At 40.5% G+C, this 22,746-nt stretch overlaps 1 protein-coding gene across 2 annotated transcripts in view; it reads left to right on the forward strand.

Annotated features, from left to right (window-relative positions):
- The window catches only part of TLK1 (tousled like kinase 1), a 72,060-nt gene extending 51,648 nt beyond the window's left edge, over positions 1 to 20,412 (forward strand). For both annotated transcript variants that reach the window (XM_079977877.1, XM_079977878.1), the window contains exons 8-21: positions 1,312 to 1,404; positions 2,282 to 2,392; positions 3,342 to 3,478; positions 4,721 to 4,909; positions 5,819 to 5,885; positions 7,522 to 7,619; positions 7,937 to 8,018; positions 10,071 to 10,162; positions 10,254 to 10,343; positions 11,632 to 11,801; positions 13,313 to 13,448; positions 15,045 to 15,156; positions 15,409 to 15,516; positions 18,619 to 20,412. In XM_079977877.1, the coding sequence (XP_079834003.1) occupies positions 1,312 to 1,404; positions 2,282 to 2,392; positions 3,342 to 3,478; positions 4,721 to 4,909; positions 5,819 to 5,885; positions 7,522 to 7,619; positions 7,937 to 8,018; positions 10,071 to 10,162; positions 10,254 to 10,343; positions 11,632 to 11,801; positions 13,313 to 13,448; positions 15,045 to 15,156; positions 15,409 to 15,516; positions 18,619 to 18,795 (1,662 nt within the window). In that variant the 3' untranslated portion in view covers positions 18,796 to 20,412. The remainder of the gene's footprint in view (positions 1 to 1,311; positions 1,405 to 2,281; positions 2,393 to 3,341; positions 3,479 to 4,720; positions 4,910 to 5,818; positions 5,886 to 7,521; positions 7,620 to 7,936; positions 8,019 to 10,070; positions 10,163 to 10,253; positions 10,344 to 11,631; positions 11,802 to 13,312; positions 13,449 to 15,044; positions 15,157 to 15,408; positions 15,517 to 18,618) is intronic.
- The last annotated feature ends 2,334 nt before the right edge of the window (positions 20,413 to 22,746 follow it).

Here is a 22,746-nt window from a genome sequence, read left to right on the forward strand (position 1 = left end):
AACTCTAGCCCCCATCAACCAACCCCAGTCAGCAAGAGCAATAGGCAGGGAGCATGGGAGTGTTGACATTTCCATTCCACCTTAAGGAGCAGACATGTGGAATTGTTGCGTGACACATGTCTGTTTACATTCCAGCACAGCTTGCTGGGAACTTCCATTGTGTATAGCGTTTGCTTTTCCCCTGTACTCTGAGAGGACGAGAGAGAGAGAAACGACATGTTTCTTTGTCCTGATTTATGATTAATAAATCTGTATTTGTAGTATGCTTCCACAAGCCTCAACGCCTATTCTGTGTGCGCAGTTATATTTGGTAATAGTGTGCCCTGGCTTTGAAGCCCGGGTCGCTGATTTACATCGGAGCAGCTGCCAATGGTCTTCAAAGCAGGAAGACTGGAAGGAGATGGTCCAGCTGGGGCTTGCCAGCTGGCCTCCCAGCCTTCTCCCAGGGCGTTGTAGTTCAGAACATCTGGTGGGCACCACATTGGCTCTCTGTGTTGCAATTTAACAGATTCCCTTAGGTCCAGAATGCTTGTGAAGCAGTGGAAGTGTGTGCTAGGTGAGATGTTCCTCGCTATGGTTTTCTCTTTTAACATGCAGGACTCAAAACAGAAAGGTGGCATAGCCATTTGTGCAACCTGGCATGACTGTGACCGGTGCTGCCTTTTCTCTTGAGTCATGCATGCACCCAGTTCAGCACAGTCTGGATTATACAAAAGGCATATTACTCATTTCCTTCTTCTAAGAAAGGGAAGAATTTAGAGCTGCCTCTCTTCAGGCTTCTGACAGTATTTACTATTTTGATTAAGCTGATTAAGTTAGTGGTAAATTACCGTATTTTTCACTCTATGAGACACACTTTTCCCCTCCTAAAAAGTAAGGGCAAATGTGTGTGCGTCTTATGGAGTGAATGCAGGCTGCGCAGCTATCCCAGAAGTCAGAACAGCAAGAGGGATTGCTGCGCAGCGAAAGCAGTGATCCCTCTTGCTGTTCTGACTTCTGGGATAGCCGTGTGAAGCCTCTTCAGGGCAACGGGAGGAACGCTCCCCCTTCCCTGAAGAGGCTTGGCTATCCCAGAAGCCAGAACAGCAAGAGGGTTTGCTGCGCAGCAATCCCTCTTGCTGTTCTGGCTTCTGGGATTCAGAATATTTTTTTTCTTGTTTTCCTCCTCCAAAAACTAGGTGCATCTTATGGTCTGGTGTGTCTTATAGAGCGAAAAATACAGTGAAAGGCTGCATTCTGATGGAACTTAGACGGAATTTGATAAATGTTTGCTTTCCACTTCTCTACTATTTATTTTTTTTTTTAATGTAGACTGATCTCACAATGTTGAAATTAACTGCACTTGAAAGTAATAAAAACCAAGACCTGGAAAAGAAGGAAGGTCGTATAGACGATTTGCTCAGGGTAAGTATGATAACGGTAAGATTAAGAGAGAAATATAGGGTTACTTACACAGCTTTTAAAATGGCAAATTACTTGTATTGCATTTGACTTAAGCTGTCAGAAAGACACATGAATGTATGCTTGCCAACGTATTTATAATACTGCATCCTCCAAACTTGAGGAATCTTTTGTGGGGGGTGGACTGATACCATATTTTTAATACCTGGGGAAAGAGAAGGCACGGCTTTGGGTCTATATGTATGCAATTTTTAATTGGCACTCCTCATTTCTTGTATTTGTGATTTGTTCATGCTCAAAAAATATTTAGGAAAAAAGCCCTAGGAACTCAGTGGTATAGAACTGACTGAGTAAGGTGGGTGGGAGACATAGCTGTCAACTTTTCCCTTTTCTTGCAGGGAATCCTGTTCGGAATAAGGGAATTTCCCTTTAAAAAAGGGAAACGTTGGCAGCTATGGTGGGAGATGATTAGGTTGGGAGGCGAACTGAGTAACTGGAAAAGGAGGAGGAAAGAAGACACACAGAGATTTTAAGAAAGTTAGGATTTACTACCTCATTAGGTCACTTCCTGTTTCACACTTGAAAGCTATTTTAATGTCATCAAAGATGGAAAGGAGAGTTGCCCAAAGATATGAATGGAAAAGTGAAATATTTTAATATAGCTGGCATTTGGACAGCTGGGGAGAACTCCAAAACAGGCCAATGAGGACTGAGCCTGGAATGCTCTTTGTGTGTGTGTGGAATGAATGGAGAATAAATGAGAAATGGAGATGGAGGATGGAATATGGTGGCTGAGACCCTATTCCTGAAGCTTTTCAGCCTTGCAGCATTTTATCGCAGGGCCCTACTGGTTACAAATACAATTTCATTTGATTCTTAGGCTAATTGTGACCTACGGCGACAAATAGACGAACAACAAAAGCTACTTGAAAAATACAAAGAAAGATTAAACAAGTGCATTTCAATGAGCAAGAAGCTTTTGATTGAAAAAGTAAGTTGGATGTTTTAATGTATTTTTTGTTCAGTATCCACAGTGAAGAATACTCTGTCATCCTAATCCTGTAAATCAGGTTAAACTGCAATGGCATGAGCTGCAGTTTGTGTCGTTTCAGTAAAAACCCGATCCAGTCAGCAGTAAGGTGGGTCAGAGACCTCTGTGTCCCCTTCTTACTGTAGCAGTGCAGGAAACTGCTTCTTTGGGTTGATTCCAACACAGCAGGAGAGAGGCACTGGGTAAGGTGGGGGCAGATGTATGGATTTCTCTTATAGGTAGCTCTTTCCTCCAGGATGAAATGAGGAGATGAATTAATGGACAAGAGGAGGTTGTTGTGGTCATATGTTAGAAGGGGTAGAAGAACTACTACCCTGATGGTGCTGTATTTAAACACAGAAATAGATCCCTGGGTCCTGGGATCAAATTCCAAGCTGGTATGAGGGAGAGTCATTATAAAATAGGCTTAATTGGGAACTATTTAGAAAACTAGAAGAGCCCCCCCCCCTTCTGATGCAAAGTGGAAATAGCACTTTTTCCTCGCCTCTGTTGAGAGTAGCAAACCTGTCCAGAATACAGTCTTTTTTTTTCAGGAACAGGAGCCTTTAATAAAGAATGCAGAAGGTTTCAGCTTTCAGGGCTCTCGTATTTGCCTTGCTTGATACCACAAGCACAAACCAGTAAGGCACTCACAAAGATACGCAAGCAACTGCACTCTGCTCGGTGTTAGCAATCTCAGCTGATGTGCTAACTGGGTGGGTGGTGAGCTGCCCCCCCACTCCGTGCTGAGGAAAATGCAATACCCTCACAAAATGGAAGCCTTGAAGGAAGATATCTTGCATCCTTGTGCAACAAAATAAGCATCAGTGTTGCATTTCTTGTGGGCAAAAATCCGTGGCTGAGAAGGAAGGGCTCTAAAACTAACTGGTGATATTTTTTATTTCCTTAGAGCACACAAGAAAAGCTGGCAAGCAGAGAGAAGAGTATGCAAGACAGATTACGCCTTGGGCATTTTACGACTGTTCGACACGGCGCATCGTTTACTGAACAGTGGACAGATGGCTTCGCATTTCAGAATCTTGTGAAGTTAGTCAATATTGTGTTTTTAAATTGTTCGTAATTACTAGCTCCAAGAAGTGGGTGTTTTTATGTAAAACTGCCGGCTTTGGGATTACTTTTTATACACATCATGGTATTCAGGCTTTTTTAAAAAAAGAAGGGGGAAAAAGAGGAAATCTCAGAATACAGTAGAGAATTGACTCAATCAGCTGTCTGTCGAATTTCTTACATTTGGTGATTTTGAAAGCAAACACATGAGTAGATTTGCATGAGTTTCTCAGTGAGTCTTGAAAACAAAGCAGACTTTTAGAACATGTAGATGAATGACTCTCAGCTTGACCCATGCATCTACAATATATGAAGTACTTTGAGCTATTGGTGTGCTTGTTTGCCATAAAGGAACAGCAACAAGTAAAAGAGAACCTAGTTGACTTGACTGCACTTCCACTAGCATAAAATAGGGAATAGGAGAGGGAGAGCCTGTAGTTGCTGGTAAAATAGTCACCTCAGTAACATAATTTAGCAGAGACTTGGCAGAGGAGGGAATGACTGAGAAGGTGTATAGGTAGAATCAGAGTGAAGAAAAGTAGAATTCTTGTGTTTTAATTTCATAGTTTGAATAGAAGGATATCATGTGTAGTCCATCTGTTTTAATAGTAATGTTACTAAACCATAGTTAAGAAGATGGCTTGGGATGCCTCTTGAAGTTGGCACGCATGTCAGAGAACCCTGATTTACTAAATTACTACTTTGCGTGCTGGATTCTACATCTTACATGTGTCTTGCACAAATTCGTTTCTTAACCAAGCTTCTGGAACTATTTGTCTTGTAATTCAGTTATTTGAATGAAGAAAACATGGCTTATACAGTGGTACCTTGGTTTGCAACCATTTTGGATTACAACCGTTTTGGATTACAACCATGTCAAACCCAGAAGTGCATGTCCCTTTTTTTGGATTACAACCCTTTTTTTTAATTACAGCCCCCCCCTTTTTTGGAGGCCTCATTGGCGAAAGCATGCCTTGGGTTATAACCTGTTTTGGTTTACAACCGGACCTCCGGAACAGATTATGGTTGTAAACCAGGGTACAACTGTAATGGAGATGTGGAGGATATTGGGGGGCCTGTGACCTGTTCCAGGTCAAATTTGGCCCACAGACTAGAGGTTCTCCACTCCTGCTTTAGGGAATCAGCTTAAATCCACAAGTGTTAAGACGTTTTTTTAAAAAATATAAAAAATCAACTTAAAATAATGCTTTGGGTTTGCAGGCAACAGGAGTGGGTAAATCAACAAAGGGAAGATATAGAGAGGCAAAGAAAACTTCTGGCAAAGCGAAAACCTCCTGCTACAAATAATTCTCAGGCGCCCTCTGCCAATTCAGAACCTAAGCAGAGGAAAAACAAAGCTGTCAATGGAGCAGAAAACGATCCGTTTGTTAGACCCAATTTACCACAATTGTAAGTTTATACTTCTTTTCTAATTATGTATTGAGTATTTGTCATGATGGTGCCACAATCACCTGTTTGTAGCCGTTCAGAAAGTTGGAAAGCTAAATCTTTCTCCCTGCTTGTAGTGGCCCTGGTGTTGTGGCTTGGGGGGTGTTCCAATAATGTTTGTCTTCCAAAAGTGTTATTAATTGCGGCTTGCTTGTTTTATCCCACAGAGCTCTATAGGGCCATTTCCAAAGCCTGCCCTCTGTGTTCTGTATTTTAGTTATGACAAGGGAGGGAACTGATTTTTGTATATGACGCTCATTTTGGTTTAGAGTTGGCAAAGTGGTGTAAGATATGTAGGTGTTCCAGTGAATACTAAAGCTTGGGTCCCAAACTGGTACTTGCTGAATCTAGGACGTCAATAATTCAGACTCTTCTGGCATCAAGTACCCTTTCTATTTAAGAACATCACTGTGTAATCTGTTGCTCGTTCCCATAAATGCAACATGACTTTGCACTTTATTCTAAATGTGCAGTCCCACATTATTACAAATACCTAATATCTCTTTGTCATCATCCTAATATAAGATGCCTTGTCGACCATTAGCATTTAGCACATACTGCAGTATCAGCTGCGTTTGATTCAAACACCAAAGAGGAGTTACGGGAATTACACTCTTCTTTGATACCTCTCTGTATCTTTTAGGTAGGAGTGTGGATACAATTTTGGTATCAGAACATTTTGTTCCACATTAAGCTTCTGGTCATTCAGAATGTAGCGGATTCTACAAGATGCTGGAGGAATTGGCTTCCTGTGTTATGAATCGGAAATAAAATACGTTTTTTCCCATTCAACTTTTAGTAACATGTGCTGTGACTTTTTGTGTGCAACTTTTGATTAAAATGGTTTGTTATCTATGATAATTCCTGCAGGCTAACACTAGCAGAATACCATGAGCAAGAAGAAATTTTCAAGCTTAGATTAGGACATCTCAAAAAGGTATGTTTAATAGTTTAAACTGGATCTTTTTTCTGATCACACAGTACTGTAACCATAGACTCTACCCCATTGGTTATAGATATGATCCAAGTAAGCTGTTTAAGATTGAAAGAACCATGCCTGTAGCAGGAGCATGCTTTGAAACACTATATAGAGCTGCTCAGATAGTCAAAAGTTGTATGTCACTTTTAAATGGTGATTTTGCATCGCTTGTGAAAACTTCAGTATTTTGTATCTTGCATTATACCATGAAGAATAGCCATTCTGTTAAATGTCTAGTTTTTAATCTAAATTCCATGCTGTCATTTTGAATGACAAGAGGAAGGTATACATAAATTACATGTTGGTAATGTTAACAGTTGCTTATAAGAATGTGTCAGTTAATATTATAAAGTCAGTAATCTGCATTTTTGGGACACCCAACTACACTGTATACTCAGTACTTGTACTTCTTAAAAATTAGCAGTGGTAAACTTATTGTTCAGTTAATAAGATCAGCTTGATTGACCTTTTTTAAGAATACTACTCCTTTTTGGACAGTGGAAGCTTGTAGTTTGCTAAGGAAGGTATTATGCAGCAGAAAGTTCTTCAGGAAAAACACTGCCATCTGTCTTGTTGCTCTTTCAACTCTGAGAAAAATGCTATCCCATAAGAGAGTAGATAAAGATTGATTTTTAAAAGTAAAATATTTCTTTAAGTTCAAACTTCTATTTTTAAATGTAAATAACTTGCTCCAGTAGTAAGGTAAATGGCGTTTCCTTGTGCTGCTCTGGTTCGCCAGAAGCGGCTTAGTCATGCTGGCCACATGACCTGGAAGCTGTACGCCGGCTCCCTCGGCCAGTAAAGCGAGATGAGTGCCGCAACCCCAGTGTCGGCCACGACTGGACCTAACGGTCAGGGGTCCCTTTACCTTTACCTTTTACCAGATACATTGGCTTAAAGGAGGTTTTTCTTATTGAAGAGCCAATTTGATAAATTCTCAAATATGAAAATTTAAATAATTTGCAGATTATTGGATTTACACCACCGTTAAGAAAATATATGAAGTAGAACACATAGGAGGCTAGATTTAAGTCAGTCCTTTTGCATGAACCAAATTGAACCCTGCATTTGTCATCTGAGGCCTTTTTCCATATGCCCCCTACAAGGGAGGTGTGGAAGGTGACAACAAAAGAAAAGGCCTTCTCGGTGGTGGCCTTCCCATTTGTGGAATGCTGTGCCGAAGGGGGTGACACCATCACCATTTTTTTATAGAGTTCAGACAAATCCCCCCCCCCCCGCAAATGGTTTTGTAGCCTAATTTTCTGCTTATCTTTTATACACATCACCTGTCTCCACATACATATCATTTATACATATCATTCGCCTCTACATGACCAGGCAGGCACAAAAGTTTTTGAACTTGTTCAGTTATGAAACTGGTTGTTTGGGTACTATCCCCATTGTTGCAAGAAAAAAATGGAATACATCAACTAGAGGCTTTGTAGGAGGAAATTAGGTGTACGTCTTTCAATTTCTCTTTCAAATTTTGAGATTCTGAAACAAACAATTCCCTGGTTATCAGCTGAGAGAGGGATAAAAAGTAAACAAACCAACAAACCTTGAGATTTCATAAATTATTTGTTTTGATTTGCAGGAAGAAGCTGAAATACAAGCAGAACTTGAACGTCTGGAAAGAGTTAGAAATCTTCACATACGAGAGCTCAAAAGAATAAACAATGAAGATAATTCTCAGTAAGGCACTAGATTTTAATCTCGCATACTTATTCTTCTCCACCTCACTCGCTCTGGAATAAATGACACACAGATATCCATGCCTCAGCTCTGCAAAACCTGTTTTTGTTTTTATACAAGCAGTACACTTATAACAACAACAACATAGAATGTATTTTAAGTTGAATCAGTACTGCTATGATCCAGAACTATAAGAATGAAACACTGCACTCCAGTATTTCTTTTTTTGTATACACAAAAATAATTAGTATTAAAATTAAGTACTTGCCTTTCTCATTGACCAATGTTCTTGCTTCTTCTTCTTTTTTAATAATAAGGTTCAAGGATCATCCTACGTTAAACGAGCGATATTTGTTACTTCATTTACTTGGTCGAGGTGGATTTAGTGAAGTATATAAGGTAATGTCCTCTTCTTGGCTGGTAATATTTATTTATTTTTTAAACGTATGCCTACCAACATAGGTGACCCTCTCTAGAACCAATTCACTGAAAAACATTTTAAACAACAAAACTATATCAACTTAAAAGTGTAAAAATAACCTCTCCAGGTTTTCCTGAACAACTAAAAACTGGTAGCAAGATAGAAAAATATAAAAATCAATCTGTCTCCAGAGAATACCCAAACCTTTCAGTTCAAGCTTGGGTTGCAAAGATCTGTATTGGAATAAGCATAGAGAAGGCAAAATGCATTTTCTAAGATGGTGCCTGCTTTTCTTTAAGTGATCTGTACATACTTTTGAAAACTGTGTGTAATTTTTCTTCAGAAATATGGGCCTTGTTTGAACGGCTTAAGAGTTCCCATGGTTTAGTGTTACGAGGGAGGCTAGTTTCAACGAAACATAGTTAAGATTAACCACAGTTTAGAGTTTGAGCGACATGCTAAACAGCAGGTTATTTGAAACTGAAGCTTGGTGACCCCTTACTGTTGTGCTGAGATGTTGTGAAGGAGTGTTCAGCTTGCTGAAATATGTTCCCATAATGCTAAGAACACGTGTGAAGGCAGCTGGTGCCTTTGGTCTGCACATTGCAGTAAACCAGACCTTGTCTATAGCTTGCCGCTGGCGAGGAGAGAGCTTAACCAGTTTGGATGACGCACTAAGCCGAACCTTGGCTTGGCGTGCAGGAGGAAGAGCAAAATGACTGTGAGGGCCTCTCCAGGAACCCGCAATCCTGGTAAACTATAGTTTGGTTTACCTACCCTATCACGTGAACCAGGCTACAGTGGTACCTCGGGTTACGTATGCTTCAGGTTACACACACTTCGGGTTACAGACTCCACTAACCCAGAAATATTACCTCAGGTTAAGAACTTTGCTTCAGGATTAGAACAGAAATTGTGCAGCAGCAGCAGGAAGCGCCATTAGCTAAAGTGGTTCTTCAGGTTAAGAACAGTTTCAGGTTAAGAATGGACCTCCGGAATGAATTAAGTACTTAATCCGAGGTACCACTGTATTATAGTGTGTGTTCCTCTGCAGTCTGAATCAGTCAGAAAAGGGGTGACCAAAATAGTCAGGGCACTGGGGCAACTCTCCTGTGAGGAATGGTTACAATGGTTGGGGCTTTGAAAAGGTTGTGTCAGGAAAATATTTGAGGTCTTTAAGATTTTATGCATGCTCTTTCATAAAGATAGAGGAGGACCAAGCATTATCCAGTGAAGCTTAATGACGGGAGGCACCGAATAGACAAAAGGAAATACTATGTCATGGTGGATACTTAAACTATGCAATCTGCTAAGACAAGATGTGGCGACTAAAAGGGGATTAGACAAATTCAAGGAGAATAAAACTATCCCATCAGGATAGTTGTACACTCATTCCAGGCTGCCTGTGAATACCAGTTGCTTTAGAGCAAAAGCAGAAGAGGACTGTTGCATTCATGTTCTGCCTTTGTTGCCTTCTCATAGACTGTGGGAGGTTACAAATTTGTAAATTTTAAATAATGTTTACCTGCTTTGAGTATTTGATCTGGGAACGATCAAGGAAAAGCTTGTGGGCCAATTAATAATAAGCAGTATTTATTCATTATGACAACTGCTTTTTAGTATTTTGAATTAGTAAATGCACGAGTACTGATCACTCTATTTGAAATGAATGTTCGGACTAGGAGATAGTTTAAGAGCAAGTAACCAGGCCATCTCTCAATGTGTAGGAGTGATAGGGAGGGCAGTTTATTTGGCCCCAAAGGCAGATTATGTACAGTGTCCTGGTTGTTGAAATTAGAAAGGTGCCAGACAAATTATCTGACTCTTCTGAGACCATTAACAATAGTATGTTGGCTTCTGAAAAGCTTCTGAGAAAACAGTCAATTAAAAATTCAAGGTTTTTTCCAGTATTGGGCCAGATATGATGTATTGCACTCTCAAGCTATATTGAAATGTTAATAAATACAGTTCTCTGTGACTCGTATTTTACAAAATCTCTTTCTACTACTTCCCCCCAACCTTACTTGCAGGCTTTTGATCTCTATGAGCAAAGATACGCTGCTGTGAAGATACACCAGCTTAACAAAAGCTGGAGAGATGAGAAAAAGGAAAACTACCATAAGTAAGCGTTTCAAGAAAACACTTTTTTTTTGGTCTTTGTAACAAATTAAAGCTGTTCTGGTGGTTGTGATTATTTTACCTATGTCTTCTAGGCACGCCTGCAGAGAGTATAGAATACACAAAGAACTTGATCATCCAAGGATAGTAAAACTCTATGACTACTTTTCCCTGGATACAGATACGTAAGTCTCTCTCTCTCTCTCTCTCTCTCTCTCTCTCTCTCTCTCTCTCTCTCTCACACACACACACACACACACACACACACACACCAGTTAGAAATTAAGACCACCCTTCAGGAACATTTTGGGTTGGACATAAGTAAGGTTTAAATTTCATGGTGTTTGGCCTCAGTGGCTCAGTATTTTCTCTAGTATGATGTTCTGAATGCTGTGGCATTGATTATTGTTCAAGTACAGTGGTACCTTGGTTGTCAAACAGCTTGACTCCCAAACAATTTGGCTCCCGAATGCCGCAGTTTGTGAATGTTTTTCAGAAACCGAATGTCCAACTCTGCTTCCGATTGAGTGCAGGAAGCGCCTTGGTTTTCGAAGAAATGATTAAGTTCGACAACCAAGGTACCATTGTAGATGGTTCCAGTTTCTTTTGTAAAGTTAAAATGTGATTTCTCCATTTGTGCATACAGTGGTACCTCGGGTTACATACGCTTCAGGTTACATACGCTTCAGGTTACAGACTCCGCTAACCTAAAAATAGTGCTTCAGGTTAAGAACTTTGCTTCAGGATGAGAACAGAAATTGTGCTCTGGTGGCGCAGTGGCAGCAGGAGGCCCCATTAGCTAAAGTGGTCTTCAGGTTAAGAACAGTTTCAGGTTAAGAACGGACCTCTGGAACGAATTAAGTACTTAACCCAAGGTACCACTGTATTCCAAAAAGTTTTTGTATCAGTTCTTCTCTCATTGGGACCTCGTCTTCTTTTTTTCAATTTCTGGGCAAGTAACATTCTTGCAGCTGTTGTTGCATACGTAAATATATTTCTGTACTGTTTAGGTAGTTCTACCCCTGTAATTCCCAAGAGGAAAGCAAAACTTACTGGAAGAATTAAGAAATCAAGATAACAAACTTTTTTATAAAAGAATGGACATGGTTTATTGAATATTTACAAACAATTGGAAACAGATAAAGACATTGGCAGGGATTATTGTAATAACCTGCTGTTTTAAAAAGAATATAGAATTAAAAGAAATAAATAGAAGGATAAGTTAATTTAGGATATGCAGGAAATGATAAAAGAAATTGAAGGAACTGCAGAAAGAGGAGGAAGGAAGTCGATTGTTTGAAATGTTACAATTTTTGTAAAACTATTGAAATGTATACAAATGAAAACCATAAATAAAAGTTAAGTGAAAATGTGCAATTAATGCAAAGAAATGATGTTCCTATTTCCATTGTATGCTTGAATAATTAAATAGCCTTTGTTTCCTTATCTAACTTTTATTTTTTCCCTTTCTAGGTTTTGTACAGTATTAGAATATTGTGAAGGCAACGATTTAGATTTCTATCTCAAGCAACATAAACTAATGACAGAAAAAGAAGCTAGGTCCATTGTAATGCAAATAGTAAATGCACTGCGATATCTCAATGAGATTAAGCCACCTATAATACACTATGATCTTAAACCAGGTAAATAAGAATTGGGGGGGATCATACATTGTATATTATATCTCTAAAACACATTCTTCTCTTAATTCTTAACTAGTGTAGCGCATGCCTCTTTCTTTCTTTATTAAACCCATCTGAGTTCACATTGGCCATGATATTCTTTTATGGTATGAGTGCTTGGGATACAGGAGAGGTGTCTCTTTTAATCTCTGTTGTCTTTAATCCTTAACAAAAATGTGAATTTGGTTTTATCACTAAATTTAATCATTTTATCACACTCTTCTTTTTTCTAGCCTCACACACCTATTCTCTCTTTTCTGCTGTTTGCTTTGAAGGCAAATTTGCACACTCTGCCCCCTCACCCCACTACTTAATGTTTTGGCTTCTACACTGAGCTATTTCGATGGATGTCTTCCATATTCTGTTTGAATTTGGCTTTAATAGGATTTTCTTGTATCTTAAGCCACTGTGTGTGCTTAATTATAATTAGAAATGGATTGAAGTAGCAATAAAACATCATCTTTGAATGTGGCTTGAAGTATATATTTGATATGTGTACAATTTTATATCTGCAGCGTTTAGCTCCATGCGCTTGAACTCACAATCTTTATAATAAGGTGCAAAACCTCACATACATGATTTGCCTTCAGTAAACCAGAAGTATAGTTAATTAGGTATTTTTCATTTGAATATGCAGGTAAATAATACTGCACACATGCCTCTTTCACACAGTTTTTGAGTCTTTTGTTCTTGTGTAGATCACTACCTAATACATTTTTTTTATTCAGTAAATGAAAAAGCGTTCAGGCATCTTCCGAAGTCCAAGCTTAGCTAAGGCAAATGGCATAGTACTGGGAAAATACTGAAAGAGCCAACATTGCAGTAAACACACAAAGATCTGACGCATCTACATGATGCAGAGTTAGCACAGTACAGTCATACCTTGGATCCGGAACGCCTTGGTACTCAGACATTTTGGCTGCCAAATTCCACAAACTGGAAGTGAGTGTTCCAGTTTGTGAATGTTCTTTAGAACCCGAACGTCCGACGGGGCTTCCGCGGTTTCTGTTTGGCTGCAGGAGCTTCCTGCAGCCAATCAGAAGCCGCGTTTTGTTTTCCAAATGTTTTGGAAGTCAAATGGACTTCTGGAACGGATTCCTTTCAACTTCCAAGGTACGACTGTATTATGAAAACTTGGGAAGAATTAACTTTAACCAAACTGTAGCTGTCCTTTGAAAATCCATGGCTCAAATTCTCCAAGAGATTGTTGAGACACAACTGCGTCTGCTCTCAGGATGGGGCAGTTCTGTGAATATATGAGGAAGACGGAACCATACGCAGCACCTTGAGCCCCTTGGAGGAAATATATAATAATAATATAATAAATATAATAATAAATGAATGAACCATAGATGTGCCTATAACTAGGGTGTTTCTGTTCTAAATGTCTTCATTTAAACACAATGGAAAAATTGTGAACCACTGCTGGGGGTAGACTTGGTTATTTTAACAAACTCTCTCCCTCTTGATAGGAAACATCCTTTTGGTAGATGGAACAGCATGTGGAGAAATAAAAATTACGGACTTTGGGCTGTCTAAAATAATGGATGATGATAGCTATGGTGTGGATGGAATGGACTTAACTTCACAAGGGGCTGGGACTTACTGGTAATATTATTATTTCCCATTTGGCAAATATATTTCTCACTTGTGTGAGAACTGTTTGTAAACCTCCGCCGGCAGATGTAGTTGATGGAAAGAATGTGCTGTTGTTGGTTATTTGAGCTTATAACCTGACGGTAGAAGTCTGGATTCAACCCTCGAGTCCCACTAGTGAAAAAGCCCGCACAATGGCTTCTGCTAGTGCAATGGGACTTTCCACCCAGGTCCCAACAAATTGCATTTGTGGGGTCAGGAGAATCCTAAGGGGAGCAGGGGGGATAGTTCTGCCTGGCGAGCTGAAATGTTTGTACTGCTGGAACAATTGCTGTAGCACTGTGTTGAATTCCTTCTACAGAATTAATCTTCTCTAATGCATGGAGATTAGTAGTTATTTAATCTTCAATTCTTTTATTAATTATTATCATCAAGGTTTTATTGTCTGGTTTCTAGCTGAGGAATGATCACCATTTAGTGCAAACTTGGTGTAGTTATACTGTATGTTATACAGTATTGGTCACTGATGGAAGAAGGGGATAGTGGCAGAAATGTAGGGTTTTAAAAAAAATACCTGGTACAGTAGTTAAGGTTTCTACTGGAAATATGGGAATTATTATGTACTTTATTATTATCAGAAACAGCATCTCTCCAATGTAGATTATAGTGAATGAATTATTTCTGTTTATTGAGTAGTATATGTTTGCTTATATGTGTTTAGGAATTTCTAACCTAACTTATCTGCTTTCAAGGCAGCTTAAACCACACTACAGTCATCTGGTCCGAAATTCAGGCTCCTCACTTTTTTTTATTCTGTTCCATAACTTCCTGGTTTGGCATACCATAATCTGTTTCACCTAAAGTGGCTAACTGTAATTTGTGCTTGCTATCCAAACCAGATGTGGGTGGCGCTGTGGGTTAAACCACTGAGCCTAGGACTTGCCGATCAGAAGGTCGGTGGTTCGAATCCCCGCGACGGGGTGAGGTCCCGTTGCTCGGTCCCAGCTCCTGCCAACCTACCAGTTCAAAAGCACGTCAAAGTGCAAGTAGGTAAATAGGTACCGCTTCAGCGGGAAGGTAAACGGCATTTCCGTGCGCTGCTCTGGTTCGCCAGAAGCGGCTTAGTCATGCTGGCCACATGACCCGGAAGCTGTACGCCGGCTCCCTTGGCCAATAAAGCGAGATGAGCGCCGCAACCCCAGAGTCCTCCGTGACTGGACCTAATGGACAGGGCTCCAAACCAGAATTGGAAGCCATTTTTTGAAGTGGGGTTCCAATCCTGGTTTGTAGAGCAGACACAAATCACAGCTTGTCAGTTGAGATGTAACAACAAACAGTGTTTTGCCCAAACTGGGAAGTGTTTGAAAATCAGAGTGCATAAGTGAAGGGAGTCCATGAACTTAACAAACAGGTTATCATGTGAATTGACCAATACCATGTAAATCTATAAAAAAATAATAATCCTGGAACAAATAGAAGCATGTGAGAAAGCCACTAGATTCTTGGCAATCTGTATCTCTCATAAATACTTCCAAAAATCAGCCTGCTTCTGGAGGGGGAATGTTCTTAATGTGTTTTCAGTGACTGAGTTTCTATTTTTTCTATCAGGTATTTGCCTCCAGAGTGCTTTGTTGTGGGCAAAGAGCCACCCAAAATTTCTAACAAAGTGGATGTGTGGTCAGTTGGAGTAATCTTTTTCCAGTGTCTATATGGTCGAAAGGTAAAAACAAACCCTTAAACGTAAAGTTTTCTAGTGCATTTCAGTACATCTTCAATGTGGTCTTTTTGAAGGGGGGAAAAACCATTTCTGGAAGTAGGTATGGTTCTTCAGCCTCCACCATTTGCGTTTTCCCAACAAGGAGAACTTCTTTTTAAGTGGAATATTTTAGAATAAAAAAGGTGATGTTGCTGATTTCTTTTACTGATATTTGGACATTTAGCAATCACTGTTTGAACTTTTCCCTTTCTCCAGCCATTTGGTCATAACCAGTCCCAACAAGATATACTTCAAGAAAATACAATATTAAAAGCCACAGAAGTACAGTTCCCAGTGAAGCCTGTTGTGAGCAATGAAGCCAAGGTAATATTCATGGACTCAAGGTATACATACTGCTAGAATATGATGTAATCAACCTCAAGATGGATTTTACTTCAGGGTTAAGGTCAAGAGATAACGTTGAGGCAAATTGTAACAAAATTTGTGTTAAGGTGTTGTTTTTTAAATAGCACACCTTATTTCAATTCATGTATGTCAATAAATAAATTTGAAAGTAAATGCAAATTATCATTTGCATTGCGTATATATTAAATTGGTCATACTATAAAATGTAAGATACTAAAAGTAATAATTTCCTGAAAATCTTGCTCTCAGACTCTCATACATATTCTTGAATTTTTTGGGGGTGTACTCGTAACTAAATTTACTAATTACCCATGAAAACAGACAAATTCCAGATTGTAGTAGTAAATATTTAAAGATTCTTGACTATTTCTGAAATCAGTTTTGATATTCCAGCAGGACTAAGCAGATGAACCAATTAATTTCATCCTTTAGCATTTGTTAGTGCTTCTCCTTCTAGAGAGGCCAAAAGTGCTTTGAATCAGTTTCCCATACACTGTGTCATTAATGCCATCTAATTTTAGTGTGTATTTGTCATTGTGAAATAGCAAAGCCACAATGACCATGTTAGAACAGTTGTTTAAGTTCCCATGATAGATTCTGAATGCAAAATTTGAGATTTCATTAGCACAAAACATGATGTGAGTGCAGAGGATATCAGTAAATGAAAATTTTGTACCAGAAACTCTCTCAGCAAGTCTCATGCTCCAATTTATGCACATGAGTACTTAATTATGGGAGTGATTCTCTCCCCTCCCCAGTTACTGGTTTACTTAAAAAAAGCAGATATAAATCTTGCAGTTTTCTGTTGATTCCAAAAAAGAAAAAAAGGTAAACCATTGCATGTAGATTATAATTGTGTGTCAAAAATTACCTTGCTGAATGGGGGATCAGGTGACGTCTGGTCCAGTCCCCCAGCTGGGATCTAAAGAGCCCCATCTGTGCACAGGAATATTCTGGTTTTCAATTCTGGCCTCGGCCCTCTTTTGCTGGATGGGACGCCATTCCACTGGGTTCTCGGACCTTCAGTAGCAATTTGTGGCAAGGAGAGGCCGCTGTAGAAAAGAGTGTGTCAACCAGATGCCCTAAGAAACACGAAAGTAAGACAGAAAGAGACCACTGCCACCTGCAGTTTGGCTGGCATTTGGTAAATTTGAGGCGAACCACCGTATTTTTCGCTCTATAGGACGCACTTTTCCCCCTCCAAAATTGAAGGGGAAATGTGTGTGTGTGTCCTATGGAGCGAATGCAGGCTTTCGCTGAAGCTTGGAGAGCGAGAGGGGTCGGTGCGCACCGACCCCTCTCGCTCTCCAGGCTTCAGGCAGCTATCCGCAAGCCTTCGGAGCGCAGCAGGAGTTCCCGCTACGCTCTCCAGGCTTGCGGATAGCTGCCTGTTCTGGGGGCTGGGGTCGGGGGAAGCTCGGGCTTCCCCCGCCCCAGCCCCGTGGCTAAAAATGAAGCCGCGCGCAGCCTCTCCTGGCTGGAGAGGTTGCGTGTGGCTAAAGAGGAAGCCAAGACAGCCAGCAGGATGGATCCCGCTCGCTGTCTTGGCTTCTTTGCTCTTTGGGGCTGGGGGGGGGGGAATATTTTTTTTTCTTTATTTCCCCCCCTTAAAACTAGGTGCGCCCTATGGTCCGGTGCGCCCTATAGAGCGAAAAATACGGTACCTCCTCAACATGGAGATTCTGTTCTTTACTGCAAAGGCTACACACCATTCATAGAGCCTGTCCTTTGAATTAATCTGGTATGCTTTTAATCTGATGGTTAGCACAGCCACCTGTCAAGAAGCTGGAACTCTTTGTGCTTGGCACCCTCCCACAACATCCTCTGCTTAGGAGACAGATAGACATGCGTGTGATAAATGGATAATGCCAGTTTACTCATTTGGACTTACCTCTGACTCCTGCTGTCATGCCTTTCTGGGTTTTTATTTTTAGCGTCTGAAAATTATATCCCATGCATTTCACAAGGGAAATCGTAATTGCTAATCTTTTGCCCGTATGTGTTAGCGAAGGATGCTAGCGAGGTATGATTTGGAGCAGACATTGAAATATATGGAGGAGCAACTTGCAAGGCATGAGCTCTCAACCCCTTAGAAGGTGGGGCCTTTTGCGTAGAACGCCTGCATATTAACACACCTGCCATCATGAGATCAGAAACTTGCTTTAAAAAAAATCTGTGATTCTGTACCAGCTTTCAGATTCTCCCAAATTCCAGGCCTGGTAAACCACCAGTCACATTTCTAAAGGTTTACTTTTGTGTAACATTTAAAAACTCCTATTTCTATTGATGTTTTCATGAAACTTTATTTCTGCTTAGTTTGGCAAGTAATCCGCAGCCCCTCCCCCCAAATTTTACGCGTTAAAGATGTAGAACAGACAAGCAGGGAGGGGCTGGCAGAAAGGTGAACACAACATTAATTATTAAATTTGCAAATATAATATAAGTAAGGTTCAGCAACAGAATTTTTATCTCCCTTTTCAAAGCTGGACGCTTAGTGAACAAAGCAAGAATTCTGTTGGAAGCTGGAACAGTAGCACTTTCAGTTTAGTGCTAACTTTACTCTTTTAATTTGACTGTTCAGAAATGTCTGCAGTTCACAGTGGCTGCGTACATTTCCAAATATCATTGGACAGTTCATTTATGGTCACGCTGTCTTTATGTAATAAAAGTTTGGGAGAAAAGAGTGTATAAATTAACATCTCTAAGCATTCACATATTGTCTCAGTGCCCACATCTTTGCAGATTAAACAAGAATTTGAGTGGCACAGGATGGAGGTTCAAACTGAGAACGTCTTGTGCAAATTCTGCACGAGCTAAAATCTGAATTAAATCAGAAACTTTTAGCTCATCCTTCTGACGACTATGCTAGTTCACTCTGTGGTGTTAGTGGGTATCAGATGATGAGCACATCTCCATGTTGAATCAAAAGCCCACTTAACAACTTTCACTTATATTTTTAGTACCTTAAAGAACTCAGAACCCTCACCAGAAGAGGTGATTCAGACCTCGTTTACTGTTAAGAAAATTTGCTCAATATTCCCCCCCCCCCTCTTTCCGCAGGCATTTATCAGACGTTGCTTGGCATACCGTAAGGAGGACCGGTTCGATGTTCATCAGCTAGCTAATGATGCTTACCTACTCCCGCACATGAGAAGATCAAATTCTTCAGGAAACTTGCATATGACTGGACTGGCAGCATCTCCCACGCCGCCAATATCCAGCATTATTCCCTACTGAAGCTTCTTAAACATGGAAGGCTTGCATGATATCGTCATGTAGTTTTGCTGCAGCGGACTTTCATCTGAAAGCGTTGGATTAGTGTTTTGACACAAGTTTAACAAATGGGGTGTTCAGACTGTGGCTCTTCTACAAATGTCATTTCTATGATTGGATTGGATCATGGTCTGTGAAGGGTACATTCATTTCAGACTCGCATATTGGAAACATTGAAGGACAGCATTACCTGTTGCCTCCAAGCAGATGTACTGTGTTTTTAAGACTGAAGAAAATGCGTGTTTTCAGGTTGCCGGGAGGGGAACACTGTAAATAGCCTTTTTAATACTTAACAACACTTTTGGTTGATACTGGAGAGCTCTAATAAGGGTAGTTTTTCATTATTTGAATAAAGAAGAAAATGAACGAAGCACGGAAGAACAGCACAGTGCCTGGACAAAAAGCTAAATAAAGAATCTTTCTTCCCAAGAAGTCAACGTTTCAAAAACCAAAGTAAAAATGAGAGACACAGCTGTGTATTGTTAATTTCTTTGGATAGAAGTGATTTAGTATTCTGGGGGCTGGGGAGAAATCTTTAAAATAACTGTTACGTTGGTTGAATGACTGTATTTCCAAAGGGATAAAAATAGCATTTTAAGTAAGGTAGCAAAAGCTAGTTTGGAAACTAGTTCAATTATTTAAATGGCATTTTGATACTTAGCGGACTTGTCAACTGATATCCGCTGCCCAGGCTTTTGAAGAGGGATCTACAAAGGCCATGTATGTAACCAAAAGCAAACAGGTCATATTCAATGTTTCTATGCAGGATAATGACAAAATTCCCTTCTAACTGTATTGTAAATTGTTGTACAGAGGTCATATTTTCAGTTTAAAAAATTTCAGCAACTTATTCCTGTACAAATGTTTAAAGTATGGCTTTTCTAATTGGATATTGTATTTTTTTTAAGTCTCATTGAAGGCGCTTTTAATTGCTGCTAAATGATGTTGCTTTTGCTTTTGCAAAAAATAAAAATAAAATAAATCAAATGACCTCCTTAAGGTGCAAGTCAACTGTACGTCCTAGAGAGACTGAAAAGTAGATAATTCATTAACAATCAAGGCATGTAAAACTGATCTGTGTTGGAACTATACAGTGCAGTTCAAGTCAGTTTCCTGAGCTGGAGCACGTTGATAATAGATGTAGAAGTTGTTTATGGTTATTCACGGTTTCTGGAAATTCTGTCTACAAGGTGGGAAGATGTTCCTCTAAAGAGATGTTTCTTGTGGCCTGTACAGATATTTTAAAATGTGAAACATTTTCTAACTGCCTTGTACGGTAGAATCTTTTTTTTTCAGAATGCAGTATCTCTCCCATACAAGATTCCTTTTACTGTCACATTCATAATGCTGAATACCTGTACGTAACTTTGTCCATGTTGCAGAAAGGAAGGCTGTATTACCACAAGGTTTTTTTCCCCCATTTAATATTGTACAGTTAAACTGTGGCTCTTGTTTCTGATGTTGCAAGCCATTTTGTTTTCATTGTACATAAGGATACATTAACTGTCTCTTCAAGATGCTGCTGAAATTGTAGAGAATGTAGCCAAAACAGTAATAAAATAATGACAGTTGGAATTTCAAGTAGTTCTCAAGTTATTGCTTTGGATTGAGAAGGGCATTGGCGATAGAAAATTGTTCATTTTCATATCGGAACACTAAGTTCTGATCTTGGAGGCAGTCCATATATTATGTGGGAACAATGAGAAAGACACAGTACAAGTGACAAGGGCTATTACTACCGTATTTTTCGCCCCATAGGACGCACTTTTCCCCCTCCAAAAATGAAGGGGAAATGTGTGTGCATCCTATGGGGCGAATGCAGGCTTTCGCTGAAGCCTGGAGAGCGAGAGGCATCGGTGCGCACCAACCCCTCTCGCTCTCCAGGCTTCAGGAAGCTATCCGCAAGCCTTGCAAGCCCGGCGGGAGTTGCCGCGGGCTCACAAGGCTTGCGGGCAGCAGCCTGCAGCCCCGGCGAGTGTCCACAAGCCTTGCGCGCCCGGCGGGAGGTTCTGCCGGGTGCGCGAGGCTTGGGGCGGCAGCCTGCCGCCCGAAGCACGGGGAGCCCTCTGGAGGGTGCCCCGTGCTTCGGGCAGGTGTGCGCAAGGCTTGGGGCGGCAGCCGCGGCTGGGGGGGGAATAATTTTTTTTTATTCATTTCCCCCCCAAAAAACCGCAAGCTCCGGGGACAGCTGGGAGGCGCAGCGCGTCTTCCTGCTGTCCCCGGACCTGGTCTGAAGGCGGGCGGCGGGGAGAAGAGCGCTTCTCCCCGCTGCCGGCCCCACAAGCGCCTGGGGGGGAAATAATTTTTTTTCCTTTATTTCCCCCCCAAAAAACTTGGTGCGTCCTATGGGGCGAAAAATACAGTACTTTCCCCAAGTTCTACAGTGGTGATGTGTGCATTTTCTTACATTGAGATCTGTGCGTATCAAAGTCACCTGGGACGGACTGATCCCCTTGCAGCTGACATGCATGAGACCCACATCTCACATTATTGCAGTCGGGGACAGGAGTCTTTGGCGCAGCTTCTCCTCACTTCTAAGTACAGTCATACCTCGGGTTATAGACGCTTCAGCTTGTGTTTTTTCATGTTACGGACCTCCAAAACCTGGAAGTACTGGAACAGGTTACTTCCGTGTTTCGGTGGTTGCGATGGGCAGAAGCGCTAAATCGCACTTTGTGCATGCGCAGAAGTGCTGAATCGCAACCCATGCATGCACAGGTGCACAGCTGCGGGTTGCGAACGTGCATCCCGCATGGATCATGTTCACAACCCGAGCGTCCACTGTACTATGTTTGCTTGGGGGCATATAAAGAATCCGGATGCTAGGAAATTCAGGAGAGAGCCAAAGGCAAAATTAAAACAGTGGCATTAGCTTCCATAAGATGAGGTGATGTCTACCAACTTAGATGGTTTTAAAAGAGGTTACACATTTACGGAGAATGAGACTTATCACTGGGGACCAGGCATGGTTGCTATAGACTGTCTTTGCATTGTTTGATTTCAGTGGACTTATAATTGCAATAAACTTTATAAACCCATGCTTGAACACCAGATCTACATCCGCATAGATCTCCCTTGCTCTAGTTCATATTGTAATTTTGATGTTTTTGGCTGTGCGGAGATTATGAACCAGTCTTACTTGGAGCTGAATTAAGTTGCAATTTTTTCCCCTTTTGCATAAAATTTCACTTTGGCTCCATGCAGGATGCACTTCAGAATGCGTTGAAGACTTTGTAATAGGAGCAGCAACCCCAAATATCCATTTGCCCCTTCAGTGTGTTTGTCTTTATTTTACCTACAAAAAGCAAAAGCAGGGGGTTACAGACCTTTTAAAGATGTTTTACTTGAATTCCCCCACTAATCTCCTGAAATGTGCATGTGGTTAATTTGGTTAATTTGGAACATGCAACCTGAACAGGTAAGGATAAAAGGCAGAACACTGCAATCATGACTAGTAGCCATTGGTAGGCTTTACTGCCATGGAATTGTCTAATCCTCAGATAGGTGCCATTTGGGCCTGGCGTTTTGTTTTGTAGGTTTTTATTTTCCCTATTAGACCAAGTACTTGGTCTCTCATCACTATTTGCCTCAGTCCCTCAAACTGCCTTCCAGCAAAAGTTAGTTCCGTCTCAGGGATATGCCCTCTGTCTTCCTCTCTGAAGACTGATGCAAAAATATATATATAAATTTCATTCAGCTTCTCTGCAATCTTTTCATTCTCCTTTAGCATAGCATTAGACTCATTTGTCTTCCAAGGGTCCAACCACGTCTAGCTGATCCTCTGCCACTAATATATTTAAATATTTTGTTGCTGCTGTTCTTAAAGGGGTACATTGTGCTTTTAGAAAATTCTTTCTTAGCATCCCTTATTGTCTGCTTGCATTTCTTTTGACCAAGTTTGTGTTCCATTTTCTT

The sequence above is a fragment of the Podarcis cretensis genome, assembly GCF_951804945.1.
Source record: "Podarcis cretensis genome assembly, chromosome: 1".
NCBI lineage: Eukaryota > Metazoa > Chordata > Lepidosauria > Squamata > Lacertidae > Podarcis > Podarcis cretensis.